General features: G+C 36.0%; 1 protein-coding gene across 1 annotated transcript in view; it reads left to right on the top strand.

Moving 5' to 3' along the window:
• Window positions 1-20,470, top strand: part of LOC149787729 (glycogen [starch] synthase-like) — an 87,008-nt gene that overhangs the window by 23,402 nt on the left and 43,136 nt on the right. Inside the window, exons 7-10 of the mRNA XM_089973935.1 lie at window positions 3,606-3,726; window positions 7,400-7,566; window positions 11,068-11,146; window positions 20,356-20,469. Of these exons, the coding sequence (XP_089830061.1) occupies window positions 3,606-3,726; window positions 7,400-7,566; window positions 11,068-11,146; window positions 20,356-20,469 (481 nt within the window). The remainder of the gene's footprint in view (window positions 1-3,605; window positions 3,727-7,399; window positions 7,567-11,067; window positions 11,147-20,355; window position 20,470) is intronic.

The raw sequence follows: 20,470 nt of genomic DNA, 5'->3' as shown, positions 1-20,470 counted from the left end.
CGCATCCAATCAAAATTAAGTTGTTCAGATTTGAACACTGTTCCTACATGATTGAGACAAAGGGAGCACATAACTTGAATAGATTCATAAATAAGCAAATACACCTTTAATGGCTTCTCCCTGATATGCAAAACTTTTGATGTTAGACTTGTGAGGCATCTTTTGAAGTCAGTGGTCTCCACCATTTTTGACCGACACAGAATTCACCACTGTTACATGTTATTGGTTATTTGGCATTACATACTAAGGGAGGCAACTCATGAAAGCCAAAAGATTCACTGGGACAAAGAATTAAAATATGTGCTCGATCTGCCAAGGTGTAGATAGGGTTGACATACTGAACCTTGTCTAGCGAAGATGACTTTCCTAAGGCTTTGGTAAAATCAGACGTTTATATTCTACCCATCCTCAGATGTTCAAATTAGCATGTTTAAGTTCTTTTCACCAAGTTCTCTGCATTACTTGATTTTTTATTCTGCTGTGAGTAGAAAAGCCACATTCATGATCAACAGTTGACATGGGAAGTATCATACAGCACATAAGATTTATGTGCCCTTTGTAGTCATTACACTGTGACTATGACTTCTAATGAGCACAGCAGAAGTATATACCTTGTAATTTATTTTAAATGATAGTACCTAGATTAGATTATTGTAAATACAAATAGTGTTAAGTGATAATGCCTAGATTGGATTATTGTAATTGCAAGTAAGAAAAAATGTTTAATCAGCTGCCACTTAAACAAGCAATTTAATTTTTGTGGCCCCAGAAAGTTTACCAGATGACAATCCGAAACATTTCCAAACTACAGTGTAGTTTGAAACAAACCCTATAAAATGAGAGCACATTCACGGGTGACTTCACACCATGGTATTCATATGTACAAAGCGCAGTGGTCACTAATAATACATATGATCAACCTCAGCTTTACAACTAAATGGTGCAAACCTGAACCTTCTATGATTTCCACAATGAGTCATACCAACCCAAATGACTTTTTTCCACAGCATGTGAAAATCCCTATAATTAATGATTTTCAACACCAAGAAACTACTGACCAATTACCTGTAAAAATCACTTTGGAAATTTCAGTAGATGAATGAAAATAGAGCTAGGAGAAAAGGGTAACCACTTGTGCACATTCTGAACCCAGCTGGCATAATTGTGTTTCTCTGCCAAATACATTACCTGTTTATATTACATTAATATAACTTTCTTTTCTGCCTCTGTATCCAGCCCTCCCAGAAAGGTTGAAAATCTTTCTGTCTACATGTTAAAGAGAGACAAAGCAAAACAACTCTTCCAGGTTAACTCCCCTTTTTACCTGTTAGGTGGCTACCATTATACACCAATAAACCAATAACCAGTTTTTACTTTTGCTAGACATGTCGTAAAGATGTCCTACAGACAGTCCATTTAAATTCAGCAACTTCTATAGCTTAAATTTGTTCATCCACATTTCTTTTTCAGTGGTTCAGTCATGACTAAATTTTGTTTTATATGGTGCATGCAACATTTTTGTGAATTTTGGTGAACTTATTCATATTTTTGCAATTATCATACCTTTCCTTATTGTCATGTGATTGGTAATATTCAGTTTCACAGGAGATATTTTGGGGCATTGTACTTCTAAACTATTACACTTCCAAATCATGTTTATTCCTCTTCTTCAGTAAAGAGATGACAAGCAAGTGCAGGAAGTGTGCACGATTTAAGGTCATGGGGGAAGGACACAAGACATGTCTCTGCATACAATTACTCATTGGCAATTTGGTAAAAAAAAATGCTTAGTCCAACATTTTGAAAAAGCAGCTAAATGGCCACAAAAAGTGAGCACACTCCATTACATCATAACAAAACATTTAACATACACCTCATGTGTGAATTGTTGATTAATCTTTCCTCCCCTCGTGAAGGTAAATTCCCTGAATAGAATATGATAAATAACTCAGAAGGCTTTGTTGTTATGCTGATGAATAGAAATGGTGATTGTATATTGTAACCTCAGAAGGGATAAGCCTAGGTTGCTGCCAATGAGGCATAATTTCTTGAAGTTATTTACCCCATTCATGCATAACAATGCTAAGAAAACAAGCTGAACATGAAGATTTGCAATTTGACCAATGTGGACCAATGTTGTATGGACAGATGGTCAATACCACACTAGCAGACTGGACTTTAAAACATATTTGACCAAACAATCCAGCTGTATGATTGCAATATGTACGACTACAGTGGTCAGAAGTCTGTTATCTGTGCCTAGCTGGCTGGCCAAACTGTAAGCCATATACCGACTTTGGTGTGCCATTCCAATTGCTGACCAGACAGTTCAACCATATGAATGAGCTTTGTATGTGTATAGTGATCATGACTCATATCCAACCGGTTCAACATATCTGATAGGTGAACCAATAAACCAATCAACTGGACCAACCATAACTATGAAATTCTTAGTGAACCAACATTACTTATGAAGTTGTCCAACTGAGTCAAACCAGCCACACTGGACTGGTACTCCCTAGTGCGACCACCACTGATGGCATATCTGTCTGTGTGGGTTCGAGTCTCAGATTAAGCCAATGTGGGTATGTGAGAAAGCTTGCCAGTAGCTTCTCGTGGGTCGGTGGTTCTTTCCAGGGTTTTCCCGGGTTCTTCCTCCACCATTAATACTGGCCATCATGTATAGCCTATCGTGTGCTGAAAAATGGCGTTAAATCCTACAACAACAACAACTTTCTTTCTAGGAGGGTTATTTTGGAGGTAGCAAAGAAAGTTTAATCTCTTAATGTAATGTGATCAAGTAAGTATTATTAGAGAAACATAATTTGCTTAAAATATTGGCTTTCTTGTACACTCAGCATGAATCCAGGCAATCATGACACCTGTAAATAATGAGTTGGGAGAACCATGGTCTGCATGAAAAATGTAATCCAAAGTTTGCTGCATGGACCCCCAAACTTTGCACAGAAGCCATATTTACTGATTTATTTTATGTCTACACTCCTAAAACAGACTGCAATTTGCTTTGTGCACCCATGTATTTTGAACCCTGATCTACCTATATAAAAGGCAGAATGAATGCAACTCTAGTGCCACATTGGATGCTTGCCCTGATAGTTAACTTGGTTGTGATTGAAGACATGGGCATATTTTGCATTTTGATACACATTACGTCACATGCCTTTGCCAATATCATCCCAGTGTCACATGTGTCACCTCACACATGTTTATTTTTAGATGCATATGTACATAATATATACCATTTTATAACTACTACTCGACTACCAATAGATTAGACCCAGTTCTGCTTGTATCTCTTGCTCTGTCAGATGTTGTTCTATTATCTTTGCCTGAACAAATAGCAGAGACTATCCTGTGCACTGTCAGAACCAGTTCTGTGTTTTTGATTTGAAAAAATACCGGAGATCCTATTCTGCATGCCTCCAGTATGCTTCTAGATTCAGATTTGCACTGTTTGTATGAACAAATAGCTAGGGACCCTATTCAGCTTGCATTTTATGTGTTGGCAGGTCTAAATCTACACCTTTTAGTAGTTTGATGTGTAACAAAAAAGCATATGTGATAAATTGCCTCTTCTTTTTCAGCCACTACGACTTTGATCTGGACAAGACTCTCTACTTATTCAGTGCTGGGAGATATGAATTTTCAAACAAGGGTGCAGACATATTCATTGAGTGCCTTGCAAGGCTCAACCATATGTTGAAGGTGGGTCATTTCTTATAGCTTCAAAATAAATTATGCAGTAGTATGTGAAAAGAAACAACCTTGCAGTGGTAATTATTATTAACCTCAATTTTAATTGAATTCTTTTTTGTTGTGTGACTACATATTTGTTCTGATATGTAGCATCGTGCTGTCCTGTACTGAATGATGCAGATTTAAATCAGTAGTGGCACCTTCATGTGCCATTTCAGAATTTGATATTTGCTTTCACTGAGATAGCAGGTTGTAAAAACCTTGAACATGCTTTAACTTGATTATGTAAATATTTGGAAAAACAGTTGAAACACCATTTATAACTGCTTGTTGATGAATGTCAGATTTGTGTGTATGTAGCAATCCTGACAAGACTCACTTATGTCGAATTCATGAGACAAGGAAATATCAGAAAACTTAGTTGCATTTCTTGACCTAACATTTATGACACCAAAGGCACCAAAATAAAACTTTTTCAACCAATGCTTGATTTATTATGTTAAAAAATAATTTGTAAATATATTTTCTTTAGTTACTTTATAAGAAATGCACAAAATAAATACAAAATGGGCAACATATAGTCTTCACTCCAGGCATCAATGAAAGCCAAATTGTCATCCTGGTTGAATGCATCAAGTGATGGTGGTGATGTCTCTATAATGGGGGTGGATACCCTGGGGGCAAGTTCTGGGTGGGCTGACTCTCCCATTGAAGTGGAGGGCTGAGAGTTAGGGTATTCTGTTGAAATGATGCTGTCCTACTCCCTGAAGAATTGTCCAAGAAAGACTGTGCCATGCAGCACCGCTTCTCCCTGTAATGTTCAGTGTATCAGGCATTGGCATCCTTGATCAGCCTGGCAACCTTGGCACTTCATTCATGATTTGAGTCATTTTCTTCAAAGAAGGCAAGGTAAGCATCAGATTGTTTGAATGCATTGGCCGTGTCTTTCATTGTGAGAACTTGGGTGGAGGGCATTTCATTACTTCTGTGGGCTCTTCCTTTTCATTGGCGCTCCTTATCTGGCTCAGGAAAGTCCTCATTTGAGAGTTCCTTCCTGTGGGAATCGAGCAGCTCAACCACATTTTCCTTTTCAGCTTGCTCAAAGGCCACTCTTTTAGCCATCTTAATGATCTCATGCCTTGTATCACTGATAAATTCATTAGCAGCAAAGCCTTGGAAGTCATTCACAACGGAAGGCCAGGTGCTTTTTCTGACATCATAAAGGCACTGCTTTGAAACCTCATTCCAGGCTGCTCTGATGATGTCTATGGGAACCTTAACAATAGATTTCTTACAAATTCTTTGACACCTGTCTTTTACTTTATCTTTGTCTTAATGATAAGCTTCTTGAAGGTCCTCCATAGATAAAAGCTCTTGAAAGCTTGAATACCACCCTGGTCCATGGGCTTACTGAATGATATTGTATTTAATGGCAAGAACAGCACCTTGGTGTTGTGACTGAGGTCACCAAGGCTTGGGGGGGTGGGGGTCCTGGAGCATTATTGAGAAGCACTCGGATTTTGAAAGGCAGATTTTACCTGTCACAATAGGCCCTCAATTCCAAATGCAGGAGACTGGAAAAATATCTTCAAACAATGATCCAGTACCCACCCTTTCCAGTTGGCTTTCCATAGAACAGGCAGGTGTCCCTTTGCATAATCCTTAAACACCTGAGGGTTTTCAACTTGGTAAACTATAAACAGTTTGGGCATGAAATCACCAGGTGCATTCACCCAGAGAAGTAGTGTGCAATGGTTCTTTGCAGGTTTTAAACATGTGATGGTTTTCTCCTCAACTGAGCTAAATGTTTGACACAACATCTATATAGGTTTATACAAAAGCATGCATGGAAATCCTACTAATTATTTATAATAGAAGTATGCATAATAGAGATGTTCTGCAGTTAATACTTTTTCTTCACATTTTCATTTGCGTGAACTACAGTCCATTTCCCAAAGGTAATATTATGACTTGGTTGGGTGTAGAATTCTTTTTAACTTCAAGTCATTGCTGTCACAAATGTATAAGGTGAATGGCAGAATAAAGAAACTAAAGGATGAAGTGGATTTTCTTGCCAGACAGAGGACAATAATTCTAAAATGTCAGATGCAAGGTTAGATGAACTGACAAAGGTGAAACCAAATTTTGTATGAGAAAAAGTTAGCTCAGGTTACTATCATTGAGGACATCAAGGGAGAGAAAATATAGGTCACAATAAAGATATGTCATAGTTGCAAGCAGACTTTGAATTGAAGTGCCTAATGGAACCATTCATGGGTTTTGACTTTCTTCAACTCATAGAAATTCAAACCCATAACCAGAGCCTATACGAAACTTATATCTTACAAGTCTTGCTTTCTGTTGGTGCTAGCCTTGACATACGTGGTGAGTTGCTTGCCCGTTCTATGGTCCTGAACTATCTCATATTAAGACTTGATGTTTTTGTGGTCCTAATGACACAACCAGTTTTATTAACTAAGAACCAGTTGAAATCTGTTGTCAATCAAAAGGTGGTCATCCATTCTCTCGCATCAACACATTGAGAGGGGCATCTGTGAACGGCCTGGTTCATGATTTCAGATTTTATTTGAAATGCATGGAAAAGAATCATGGGTCACAGAAACAATTTTCTTTTATCCATTAAGGCAGGAAAAGAGGATTTAACCAGTCATTAGCTGGCTTGCCAGTGATCATCTAGAGTTTCTGTCTCTGAGTTCAAGCATCACAGAGATGAGAATGGAGTCATGTGGATCCATCGTCTGTGGCCTGATCTTTTTGTGGTCAGCACAACCTCATAGATGTGACCGACATGCATTTAGCAATTTCGTTGTCTTAACCTAAGTTTTTTATTGCTCAATAATGAAAATTCATTCATTTCTCCTTATCTGTGTCATAGTCATGGGTTACATGACTGTTGGTTGTGCTGCCTTCATATTAGGAGAGCATGCTGTCCTTCTTACAGGGAACTGAGACATTCTCCCCTTGAAGGAGATAATACGATAGTGGTATATAGACATAAAAGGAAATTTTTTGTCTTTCTGCAATCGCTAGATTTGTGAGGTGGTGAAGTTTACATTACTGATGTTAAAGAAATGTGATCAGGTAAGCATTCTCAGATAAACATAATTTCCTACAAAATATTTGTTGTCATCAAATGACCTAACACAAAGTAGTATTCACAGATTTACAACCTATCAGTGTGAATATTTCAGACAACATTTTGGTTTGTTCTTTTAATATTCATTGGATTTCTTCTCAACATTGAGTGAATTTGATTCACTTGAGAAAATTAGACAGAAAAGTTATTTGGACATTACCTCTAATTCAGATCCATCTTGTGATGATGAGTGGTTCCCAACCTGTGGGCTGCAGACCCTGGGGGTCATTCCAAGCTAGCCTAAAAGTACAACAGTTAGCATGTGGGGGTCCAGGATTTGTTTTTGTTTTTTTTAAGTTAAGAAGAAGTCCTCATACCCGAAAAGGATGGTAACTACTGGTGTAAATCAATGTAATGTTGTAATCAGATTAAAATACCATGTATATAAATAAATAACCGTTTTATGACTACCAAAATGTTACATTGCAGTATATTTTATTAAATAGTCTATGTGCAAACAAACTTTCATGTCATCTGAAAACCTATTTCTATCTGCTTTGATTTTATAGGATACTAATTTTGCAGGCAAACAAAAGCGACGTGACAGTGGTTGCATTCCTCATCTTTCCTGCCAGAACCAACAATTTTAATGTGGAGTCACTACGAGGCCAGGCCATTGCCAAGCAGCTAAAAGACACTGTCAGTCACATACAGAACCAGATTGGGAAGAGGATCTTTGAGATTTGTCTCAGGTAGGGATTTTCTTATTTCCAATGCAGAATAGCGGGAATATTTTTTAGTATTGAGCTACCTACCAAGCCTAATTTTATTCACAGGATACATATATACAGAGCATTGGAAGGAAATCATAAAACTGGTCAGAGTGTAAGGTACATAGAATCACTAAAATCCTGTTATTTTAGATGGCTTTATTTTAGCAAAAATGTGTTCATTTGATTCTCACATTGTATTGGTAGAGTTTCTTCTTACCCATTCATTAAGCCCTCCCAAGTTAAATGTTTGCTCTAAGAAAGGTATAAGTTGTCTGCCCACATTGAAGGGAGTTAGACAAGAGTGATCCTCCCTTGGAAGTAATTGGTACCAAATCCTGTACATACTTTAGTCTCTACATCTTGCTCATGGTGGTTAGCACTCTGTTCATGAAAACGCCACAAAAACCTGTTATTAGGTGGTACCTTCCATCCTTGGAGTGATTACAGGGAAGTTCCATGTATATTTCTACTTACCTCATGCTCCTTTTCCATCTGGGATGAAATTTATAACTTAATTATACCAGGTAAATTTTAGGGGGATCCAAATAAACATGTTTACTTCTGTTAATGATGATCCTGGTAATAAGCCCACACACATAGAGAATATTTTAGCTATGTATTAGTTTTCATAATAAAATTGAAAAACATTAAAAAAATAAATGATTCAGGTCAAGTCTAACATACATTACAATAGCATATAATGAATTTTTTTCGAAAATACAAAAAATAAGTAACAAACTGGAAATTAAATACACATAACACTGCTGTAACAAATAACAAAGCATAACAGACTACCTTACCAGGTCGTTTGGCTTCAAAGTGACTCAGACTGTTGACCAGCTGGATTTGTGGTGAAGTGTGTTCCCTGGTTAGCCTCATTTGGGAATGTGTAGTCATTGCTGCAGTCTGCATAATCTCTGTAGACCTGAACCTGCCTCACATACTTTAGGGAACACAAGATGTGGGCTTCTCAGGGCTAAGGGGATATAACTATGTCCACCTCTTGCCTATCCTTCTAAGGTATTGGTTCAGTTCTACAAATTCACACTTTACATTGGGTTTGAATTTTAAAGTGAAAGAATTTCCCAGGTTTCCCTCACTGACTTTTCTGATTGTTTAAAACAGACCTGTATATCTTGGGTATTGTTGTTGTACAATAATTAATTCTCTCTATTTTGGTGTATAGATTGATGGGTATAGTATGGGTTATAGAGTATACAGCGTGGCCTTACTTAAGGTGTGCTAGCTCTTCATGGTCATTTTCACTTCCTGGATCTCAAAGGTAAATTAGAAAAAAAATGAGCCAATAACTTCTTGATTCACTTTTTGTACATTTTATGATTCTTCCATTGGACTATCAAAAGTTGTACTTGTGTAATTTGGCAAAATTCATTCTCTCTGTTTAATAGCTGTTAGTTAGTGTGCTATGGTCTAGTTACGGCTAATTTTTCCAGCTACTTTCTTAGCTGTCTGCATTAGATAGTGTACAGTTTCTATAATGATCACATGTAAAGAAATTTCAGTCACGGTACATGAAAGTATCAGAGGTATGACAATTCTCTGACTGCATGTTGCCAGTATAGACAACTTCACCTTCTGCTGGTCCATCTCTGAGAAGTACATACTACATGTAACTGTAAAATGCTGCCATTATGATTAGTTAACATATTTGAAGAAGTAACTAAAATCTTTTCTATTACAGTATACTCACTAAGTGTGCATTCCACTTCAGTAGTAACTGAAGTAGAAATGGGATTTAGTGCCAGTACTCTTTGTCTAAAGGGAGACCACTCTTCTCTGATTCCCACCCTTGTAGGCAGACAACTTTTAGCTTAAAAAATCCTAAAATTTAATTTGGGAATGCTGGATTCATGCAGTAGTGGCCATATTCTTACAGTGTAATGATTGGGTTAAGTATTATATATATATAAAAACATTTTACTCCCAATAAATTAGTTATGTATGTATAGTTATTTATGTATAATTCTGCATTTTGCTTTCTACTTTTTGGGCACTCACCAGTTAGTATGTCCTTTTGAGAGAGTGACGTATGTAAGGTGAAGTTGTTTGCATTTGAAACATGCTGCATGAAGAAAATGTTGGCATACCTCTATGTTACTTTGAGGGGCCCCAAGTGGCTGAGTGGTCTAAAACACTTACCATTATGGATCACTACCATCTCACCTCTGTCTGCATGGGTTTGAGTCTCATTGTTGGCCAATGTGGGCACATGAGAAAACTTGCCAGTAGCTTCTCTTGGATCGGTGGTTCTTCCCGATGTTTTCCCAGGTACTTGCTCCACCATTTATACTGGCCGCCATGTATGCCTATCTTGTGCTGAAAAATGGCATTAAACCCTACAACAACAACAGCCATGCTACTTTGATGTAATGTAGCTGACATTTCTTTTGATATTGTACTTGTGGAAATTGTACATTATCACTGCTAACTAAAATGACTGCTCCCTTGTGCTAAAAATCAGCCTGAATTAGTCTAAAGTACACTATCTTTAGCAGCTATTATAATAGAGTAAAATAAATTTTGCCAGACTAGACAATGCCAGCTTATGAAAGTGCAGTGAATGAATTACCATACATATAAAATGTAAAACAAAGTTATTGGCTCTTTTTTTTTACAATTTACTTCTGAAGTTTGGGATGTGAAAATGACCAAGTGGAGCTAGCAGTTTTTTTAAAGGTGCACGTCTGGAGTAAGGCCACGCTGTATACTCTATAACCCATATTATACCCATCAATCATATACTAAAATAAAGGGAATTAAAGGTTCTTTGAACAATACCTAATATGTACAAGGTTTTTTTAAATAGCCATTATAACCAATGAGGAAACCTAGGGAGAAAATAATTTCTTTAAAATTCTAACCCAATGCAAAATATGAAACTGTATTGCACCATCTTTTGTATAATCAGGGCAGTTTAAGCTTGTTAGTGGTTTGTGACCATATCTAGCTTTAAATAACAGACTTTCATACACCATTTCAACAGGTGGGCCTTAGCCAATGAATTCTCAGCTTCACATGTTTATCAGGCTTTATCCTGAGCATTTTGTTGGTAAAACTGGTTATTATAAAGTTATTAATGTATCTGGATGGAAACTCGTAAGATTTCACCTGTCATTACATTAGAATGATAATCATAAACAGATTTTCATGTTCAATTTGCATGATTGCTCAGAACAGAGTTTGGGCATTTGGACCATATGATTGGTGTGGAAAATAATATGTTCTTTCAAATTTTTTAATGGCAAGCCATATAAGACTCTTGTGCTTAAGTTACAGGAACAAAAAACAAAAATTAATACAAAGATAGATAGAACTGATGATGAGGACAAATGTAAAAGAAGTTTTCTGTTGGTAGATGCCATCTAAAGGGATGCTTTTTATGACTAGACTCTGGCACTAATTTGTCTTTTTTGTACCATTGTGGGTAAATTTTTTCTTTCTATTGTTTCCTTTTCTTAGGGGAGACTTGCCTACAGGAGACGAAATCCTCAAACAAGAAGATATTGTTAAGTTGAAAAGGTGTATATTTTCTGCTCAGGTATGTACAACAGATCTGTCAAGTCTGCAAGTTATTGTTAGGTTTTTATCCTACTGTCCTAAATGTCTTTTTAGTACCATATTGCCATAAACAGGTATTCTACTGGAGAAGGGACTTGTGGCTGGACAAGCATTAAGTACTCAACATTAGTATGCACAGAAGCAGAATTGTCATGTTCTACAAAAATCTGGATTTTTCTTCAGTATTTGGTTTTAGGGAGCCAGAATAACTTGGGTAATGTCACATCTAAATTCTAATGTAAGAGTCAAGTATTTTGATACCTGCCCAGGCCAGCCCAGGTTGGCTGCCTATTTGTGTTTTTGGGAAGGGTACTTGCCTCCCATTTCTGCAGCATGATATTGCCAGTAATATGTTAAACGTGCCATTAAAACCAAATAACCAACCATCATATTCTGTATAAAATTCTAGGAAGAAAAGATTTTTCAACTTATATGAATTACAGGATCCCAGGTATTCCTTCTTTTAAGTGTATACCAACTGTTTTAAATTGCTATAGGTTTTGGATGGCTTGTGAAGAGTTCATATGGGAATGTTGTCTGAAGGGTGTTCTCGTCATTGTATGAGCCATGCAGATACATTTCAGACTTGTTTTAAATCACATACGGAATTTACATTTGAAATGATGAACCATACATTCTTACTCAGAATTCTGTTAATTTTCATTAGTTGGATGCCAATACGTATATTTATCTCGAGATAAATCCATTGGATTATGTGTACTTAGATTAACATAGATGTCTAAATCTTATAGATCAGATCCTCTTATTGAGAGCATATGCATAATATATGCCCTTACTGCTGCATGGGCATATTGAATTGATCCTGTCCATTCATCTTCATGTCTGTGCCTCTGTCTAGAGATGCTTAATACGATTGTGAAAAAAAGCACTATGGAATGAAGGAGCTTTCAGATCTTGACAAGCGATGCTGCCCTGCTATCAAATGTAGCTGCCATTATAAAATACAAAAATATTTAAACTTTATCTCAAAAAGCAGCCTGAAGAAAAGCAGTTCACCAGAATTTGACCATTTCCTTCAGATAGCATTGTTGCATAAAGATTTTCAATATCGGACAGGTTATGTTGATATTACATCAGATATGGATGAAAATACAAAACTAAAGAAATATTTGTTTTTCTATAATATTCAATGAACAGGATTGAAATAAAAAAATTTGTTGGCCTACTGCTTGCAGTTGGCTGTTATGCATTATCAAGAGGTGAGAGATCTTATTCCCACTCGAGCCTATTGTTGTAAAGCTGCATATAACAAGTCATATTTAAGAATGGCTTCCAACTGGTCCCATGAAGCAAATAATGAACATCTCTAAATAGTGATTGCATAATTAATTTTTTTTAATGTATCTTCTTGCTAGGAATCGATCTGTGTTCTCCTGCATGGCATGTTGCCACCTTCCTCTTTGATCTACAAACCATGAAATGGGTAATTTTATGAAATCAGCATTTTGTTTGAATTTCATTTGCAATTTGTTTCATTCCATTTGCATTTCATTTGTTTTTAATGTCATCAATCTTATTGTTTTGCATTTATGGTTTCAAAACTGCATTCAGATTTTTTGCATAAAAATTTGATTGTTACTATAAATGCAAAGTACCATAGCTTTTGTATCTCATCTTATTTTGTATCTCATCTTATTAAAAGAGAGCTTTAATGAAATAGCACGGGCATAAAATGTCAAAATACAACTTTGAAATTATGATAAATTAAAATGTAACCTCAACTATAATATAGGCTAAATTATAGTTGTCAAGCAAATATTTTTCATTCAAGACAAGATAGTACAGAAATGATCACTGGTGTTGATGTCATCACATCAGTGGCAGTTGTTTTTTTTTTGGAGAGTGGGACTGCCTTGTCAAGAATAATGTGTTGGATTGTAATGGGTAAAAAATTGCCTTTAAGAAAAAAAATCTGATTCTGGATTATCATGTGACTGGAAATTTTGTGGGATCTAGAAAACAGTATTTTAACCTCCATTCTTGAAAGTGCATTCATGTTTTGTTACATTCTACTTTATCATCCAACATTATGCATTTGTGCTTTCCATTTTCTTCACATTGTATTCATCATTTGTTTGCATTCATTCTGCATTTCATTTTGTGTTTGAATTCGCTCTACATTCCATTTGTGTTCAATCTGCTTTCCATTGGTGTTCATTCTTCATTTCATTTGTGTTCATTTATTCTTTTCACTGGTAAAATTACCCATTTCAGGGTCTGTACTAACTATTAAGAACTTCCACCATTTGGTAGCTGCACAGTATTTTTTGTACAGTGTAGCTTGTTCACTGATATGTAATTTTGTTGTTGCTTCTTTAATTGTTATCAGTGTGAAGAAAATTTAGCTGAATATAGAGTTCTTTTATATACCTTGACTATGCTCATTAGATATTAACAAGTTCTATTTCAAGATAGTTTTATGTATGTAAAGAATTGTAGACTGTACACACCCACAGCCACAATAACTTGCCCACAACTGGGTCCCAAAAAACCTGGACTGCAGCATAAGTTACTAAGGGACCTCTGAAAAATAAAAAAAATGGATGGACATCAACAGCATGATGATGGGGGGAGGGGGTTTGACTCTGGTTCAATACACGTTTAATAATTGCATTGCAAATAATTGTCAGTAACTAAGGTTTTCGCTTTTCTGTATAAATTTCTTTTATTTTCTTATGCCGGTTTCACTCAGTGTATGGCATAGATGCATTCCTGAGATTGTGTAAATCAAAGGTATTGTAAATGTACTTGCATCAGTTGCATGCTTATCACAGAACATTGTGCCAACATTGGCATTAAAAAAAGCTGGAGCACTAATTGAATATTATTTCTTTATTATAAATGGCATTAAAATGAAAACACATCAATAGAATTGGCATAAGTCGAGTGTCACCTGAATCAGTCTCTGAAAATTAAGACATAACTCTAAGAAGTTTCAACACACGACATGTATACCAGTGAACACACTGTGTCTTGTGTCACAGATGTTTGCATGCGTATGGGGATACAATCTAGTTTCACCATAGATTCGGAATAAAACAAGATTCTTTGTTTAAAACAAAATAATGGTTATGTGGTGAAAACACATTTTTTTAAAATTATTATTGTTGTATCAGTAAAATACTGATGCAATGATTTGATTGCAAGTTACGGTGAAATTTCTATTCATCCTTGTGAAAACCTATGAGTGCTAATGCGGGATGTTTAAGTTTGCTGCCATCTATACTCACCTATAAATCAAGTCCAACTGCAAACAACGTAGATTCTGATCTGCTGTAGCATAATGCGCCTGCAGATCATGGTCTTGTAGTTTGTTCTACTGATTTCTCCTAACAAACTGCAAAGACCCAGATCTGCCATTTCATAATGTGCCAGCAGATCTCAGTCTGTGCAGTTGGCAGTTGGGTTTGTCTTATAAGGGAGCATATACAGTATATACATTGGATCTTGCTTCAGGATAATGAATCTTATACATACAGTCTTGGTTTTTTTGCTCTCATTGATTAAATTTGTGAATGAGTACTATAAATTACTGATTAATGCCAGTTACTTTAATTATGCTACATGTACTTGATGTTTTCAATGTTTGATAAGTCAGTTGAAACAAGTTGACTTAACACGTAACCGTGACTGCTATCTCTTATACAGGTAGGGTTTTCTGCCTTTAGACTTTCATTTATTATACCCCTATCATTTGATTTGTTATAAAGACTAATTAACGTGATAAATCAGTGCATGTCAACTTTTAATTGATTGTAAAATGCAACCAACATGTCCTCAAGTTGGATATCAAAGATCATATTTAGTATATAATAAGGTTTTGCAGAAATGTTTGCTGGCATTGCAGTGATGGTCATTTGACTCTTTTCACATTTGAGAGAACATATTGCATTTATGATGATTACACTGAAACTGAACTAAAAGAAAAAAACTAAAACACAAATTTCACTTGACAATGCTTATTTAACAGTTATTGTATTTTTAAGTGTTACCACCAGTTGGCTTTACTATCATTTTAATTGATACAGATATTGGCATATATTGTTATTTACTGTGTACTGAGAATTTTTTTTCAAACAGAAAATGTAATAAATTATATATTTTGTTAATAGTTGCAGTGTTAGAGCTGTTGATTCAGATATCTGAGCATTAACACCATTTCCGACTCTAAAACAAGAGATATATTAAGGCTTCATTTACCAATTTTGATTGCCATTTTACTCATGGTCAGCAAAAATACCTATTTTGGGAGACCACTCTGGTGGCCTAGTGGTTGAAGCATATGCCTCAGATGTGGGAGGTTGCAGGTTCAAGCCCTGGCTGAGTTATACCAAAGACTTACAAAATTGGTACTAACAGATGCCTCTCTAGGCACTCAACATTAAGAGGTTAGTGTTGTGACTGGTCAGCCTGTTGTCAGGATAATGCGACTGGGTGGGACATGATGCTATATGTCTGCGACATAACGCCCCAGTGCTAGACATCACTATAAACTGCCACACTGCAGACATCGTAGCGATATGACTGAAACATTGTTAGAGCTACCTTTAAAATCCAAATTACACACACACACACACATACACACACCTGTTTTGGAGGCATTTTCTATATGAAAAATTGGATACAGACCTCCTTCCACATTATAGACGGGTCCATGAATTATGTCGGTGTGCTATAGCAAGGAAGCAGTGTATGGTTGTGAAAATTCCCACATTAACAGAAAAATTGTAAGACATCCATTTATCATAATATTTTAGTAAACCAATCTCATGTCTTCTTGTCTTACTATTTGTAATTTCATCATGTCTGTGATAAGACTGCAATATTTGGGTTTGTTTGGCAGAAAGAAGAATTTCAACTTCGTATTATCTATTTCAGTGTCTTTTAAATTCTTGCTAGCACCTATAAAAATACCATTTCGTGCACATTAGGTAATACTAGAACAAAGCCTAATGCCCTGTGTCTTATCTTTAATTTGACACCCAAGTTCAACACTGTTCTTCTGGAGTGCATACAGCGTATTCATATTAGAAAATGTTTTTTCACAATGTGCTTGGGTATAGACCAGGGGTCTCAAACTTAAACCACCCTGAGGGGAGCATGAGGGTGTGTTTGATGGCCCAAGGGCCACACCACCTATGTTATCTCTCATGACACCATGTGACGCCGACCATTTTGGGGGCCACAGGATGCACCTTGGTGGGCCACGTGTTTGATACCCCTGGTATAGACATTGGTAATGAGAGCTCTCTTGATTTTTTTTTTTTTCATTCATTCTTATTTAGATTTAAAATTACCTTTCCTTATGTAGTGTCAGCAATTTCCAACCTATGCCAGTTTGGGATATTGTTTGCAAAAACTGCAAAACATCTTTCCTTCAAAGTCAATAAATTCAAATGATGGATAATTGTCAGCCATTGTGGCTGAAAATTTCTCTGGCTCTTAATTATATCATATTAAACATTTTTTGCTACTACAGACTCTGGCTTATATGTCTTTGGAGAAATAGTTATCGCAGACTCAAAGGCAGCATTACATTTTATCCGGGGCTCCGAGTGGCCGAGTGGTCTAAAGCGCTCTCCGTTACGGAGCACTGCCATCTCACCTCTGTCTTTGTGGGTTCAAGTCTAGGATTCAGCTAACGTGGGTGTGTGAGAAAGCTCGCCAGTAGCTTCTCATGGGTCGGTGGTTCTTCCCGGGGTTTTCCAGGGTTCTTCCTCCACCAATAATACTGGCCGCCATGCATAGCCTATCATGTGCTGAAAAACGGCGTTAAAACCCACAACAACAATAACAACATTTTATCCATCCACATGAATTATCCTTCTGTGATCTTCCTTATTAGCCTCCCTTACAAAAATAATTTAGTTAGCTCTTAACCAGATAGTACAGATAGCATCACTTGACAACTAAAGCGGTCGTAACATGCATTTTGCAATTTAAGTATAAAAACAGACAGCTCCTTCAATAGTGTAATCGATTCACTTGAAACAGAATATTACACATGGTAGCTGATTCTCTCTGATCTTTCTAAAGTGCCTTCCATTAATTTAATTTCAGTGATTTGGTGGAATGAAATCAAAAGTTGATCAGCTCTAAATTGAGTAAACACATTATAAGAAGGCCACTTAAAACTGTTTATTAATCATATAGAGTGTGTTTTGCTGAAGAGTTTTGAACAGTCAATAATTCAGTCCCTTAGCTCAGTATAGAAAGCACAAATATGTGTGACAGTTTGCAATACATGTAATCATGAATAATGGAGTGAGGTGGATTCAAGCCTTCAGTAACCTTGGGGGCAATAATGGAATGAGGTAGATTCAAGCATTCAGTACCCTTGGGGGTAGATTCAAGCATTCAGTACCCTTGGGGGTAGATTCAAGCAATGAGTACCCTTGGGGGTAGATTCAAGTATTCAATACCCTTGGTGGCAAGAATGGTCACATGATAATGGATAAAGTGATTACAACATGAAAATTACTGCTTGCCCAACTTGTTTTAAAATAGGTCAAAGAAAAACACTTGTTCTGGTCTTGTGCCTTGGAGAATTTTAATTGTTAGACTTTGAAAATTATTAATCAAGGATTTCGGATTATGTGATTTAATCAGCCCATAAATATGCATGAATCCAGAGGTTCGTGTGGTTAATGGTAAAGTTGTGAGGAACTTCCATGAAAGTGTTTTCTCTAGCTTTCCCCAGTCAAATTTTTGGGACCATTCTCACTTCGAGGTGGCCCTGTCCAATGTTTCTTAAGTTACTTTAATTAACTGTGTAATTGATGCAGTTTGTTTTTTCCATGAAAAGATCAGTCTTTTCAGAGTTCACAAAATCTTGTAAAATAAAACTTATTTTGTTTGGTGGTAGAGGGAGATAGAGATCATGTTTGAAAAATAAGGAGATTGGACTTGTAAAAAGATCTGTTAACTATGAGTACTCAATTACTTTTGTTGTTGGTTGATAGTGTTTGAAAGAAAGAAATGTAAAAAGGGACAAGACAGTGTTCTAGTTACATTTGCCTTTTATCTCTTTCCTTTTTTTGGAAAATTATGTGATATTTTCAATCTTTTATGGCACATGTCAGTATTTATTTGAATTTTTGATGTGAAAATTTAGAGCATTGGACCATTGCTTTAATAAAATATGATACATTTTATTAATTATAATTTTTATGGATAGTGTGATAAAAAAAATGATACCATATGAAAAACATTAATACAGTATTACTGGCTTATAACCACAATTATGAATATACACATGAAGTACTTTACGTTACTATAGTAAAATTAAAATAGGTATTATAATATATGTCAGCATGGTCATTTAGGGCACTTTTACTGATCTTAAAAATTGATTGTTGTTCTGAAATGTAATACTTAAGTAGTTTTACTGAAATCAGCTCATTCCTGAGTGTTTAGTAACTAATCTGCACTTTAGTTGCCATCTTAAAACATCAAGATGAAAATTGTAAATGTCTGGATTTTTACTGTGGCAGACCAGCACTAAATTGGATCAAGAAAAGTGAGTTCTGTTTTTCTGTAAGTCTTTGAGTCAAAAGAATGGTGATGGTAAGCAGAATCCGTGAGGCTTATTCCTTCAAATTTCTGGATGGCTTCTGTGTAGGATAAGAAATATAGTTGGATTCTTACTGTTTTATCTAATGACAGTAAAATTATTTTGGCCCTCTCTGCATACTAGTTCATGATTAGAAATTGCTTAGATAAAGATGAAAGTGTGCTGAAAATGTGATTCCTCAGAGGAAAAAATATCTCTCAATTTTTTTACCTGTCAGTATGTTTCATTCAGTTTTAGGCAGTGAAGGATTTTAAAAGAAGCAGTTCTTAAAGAAATCAAAGCAGTTTCAGTGTCTTATCTTCATCTGTTCAGTCACTTGTTTTTAAGTAACTCATTCTTTAGTGTATATTCCAGTTTTAATTATTTCTATCAGCATAAAGAAACATTTTGGTGTCAGGAAAATTGTATGTGTTATTTAAAATCATTTCAAGCTTCAAAATTATGGTATCAGGAAATATATAGGATTCAGTTGTTTAGATTCATAACAGTAATAATTACTCAGTTATTTTCACATGTTCTTATTCAATGCCCCAATTTCTACAGTTACATTAGAAACAAAATAACTGTATACACATAACTCCATCTTTATGTTTTGTTTTAAATTGTTGCACAGTTGCAAAGAAAATGAAATCTTATTTTTCTTTGGGGTCATTTTGATGCCAGCCATTTCCATTAGAATTTAAGCAGGATTGTTATTTCTCTTTTCTTGTACATTCTGTGTACTTCATCAGCTGAATTATGACTCCCAAAACTAGTATCAGATAATGATAAAGTGTTCCGATTGTCATCATCATTCATTTAGTTGAGTCATTTGCTGTAGTTTCTAAAAACATGTACACAGTACCTGCATTTGTATCAGACCTTCAGTTGTTATCATCCTTATTGACCTAATTATTCAGGAACAAAATTAAGATATACTTTAATTATTTACAATTCACTTGCTTAGGGTCCTATCAAAGCTTAAGGTAATCTTACCGATGCTTGCTTTGCCAGAGTGATAAAATCAGTTATTTTGATGATATAGTGAAAATTCCTAATGGTGGGGATATGGAGCACAAACTTGCAGATGATATTGATGGAATTGTTTTCATTTTTTACAAAACATCAATTTCTGCTCCAGTGGCCTAGTGGTTAAAGCGTCAGCCTCGGATGCAGGAGGTCGTAGGTTTGAGTCATACCATAGACTTATAAAATTAGTACTAACAGCTGCCTTGCTTGGCACTCAGCATTAAGATAAGAGGTTAGTTTTAGGACTGGTCAGCCTGGTGTCAGGATAATGTGACTGGGTAGGACATCATGCTACATGTCTGCGGCATGATACACCTGTGCTAGACATCACTATAAACTGCCATACTGCAGATGTGGTAGTGACATGACTGAAAAATTGTTAAAGCTACGTTAGAAATCCAAGTCACACACACACACAACACATCAATGTTTACATGCACCCCCTGTCGGTCTGTCCTTATTTCAGGTAAAGTTTTTTGTGTAAGTCATTTTTTGGGGCACAGTTTTGGGGATTATTTTGCACGAACACATTTCTAGTTTTTCTTTGGCTAGAAAGCTACAATTGAGACATTTTTTTCCATTTACAGAGGAACAACCTCCCACCCATCTGTACGCACAATATTGCAGATGATCTCAATGACCAAGTGTTGTCTGCCATTAGAAGGTGCCAGCTTTTCAACAACAGGCATGACCGAGTTAAGG

This window comes from Sinohyriopsis cumingii, chromosome 11 (genome assembly GCF_028554795.1).
Source record: "Sinohyriopsis cumingii isolate HCF-2022 chromosome 11, ASM2855479v2, whole genome shotgun sequence".
Lineage (NCBI taxonomy): Eukaryota > Metazoa > Mollusca > Bivalvia > Unionida > Unionidae > Sinohyriopsis > Sinohyriopsis cumingii.
The sequence above is the reverse complement of the archived record's forward strand: the minus strand, read 5'-3'. Positions and strand labels throughout refer to the sequence as shown.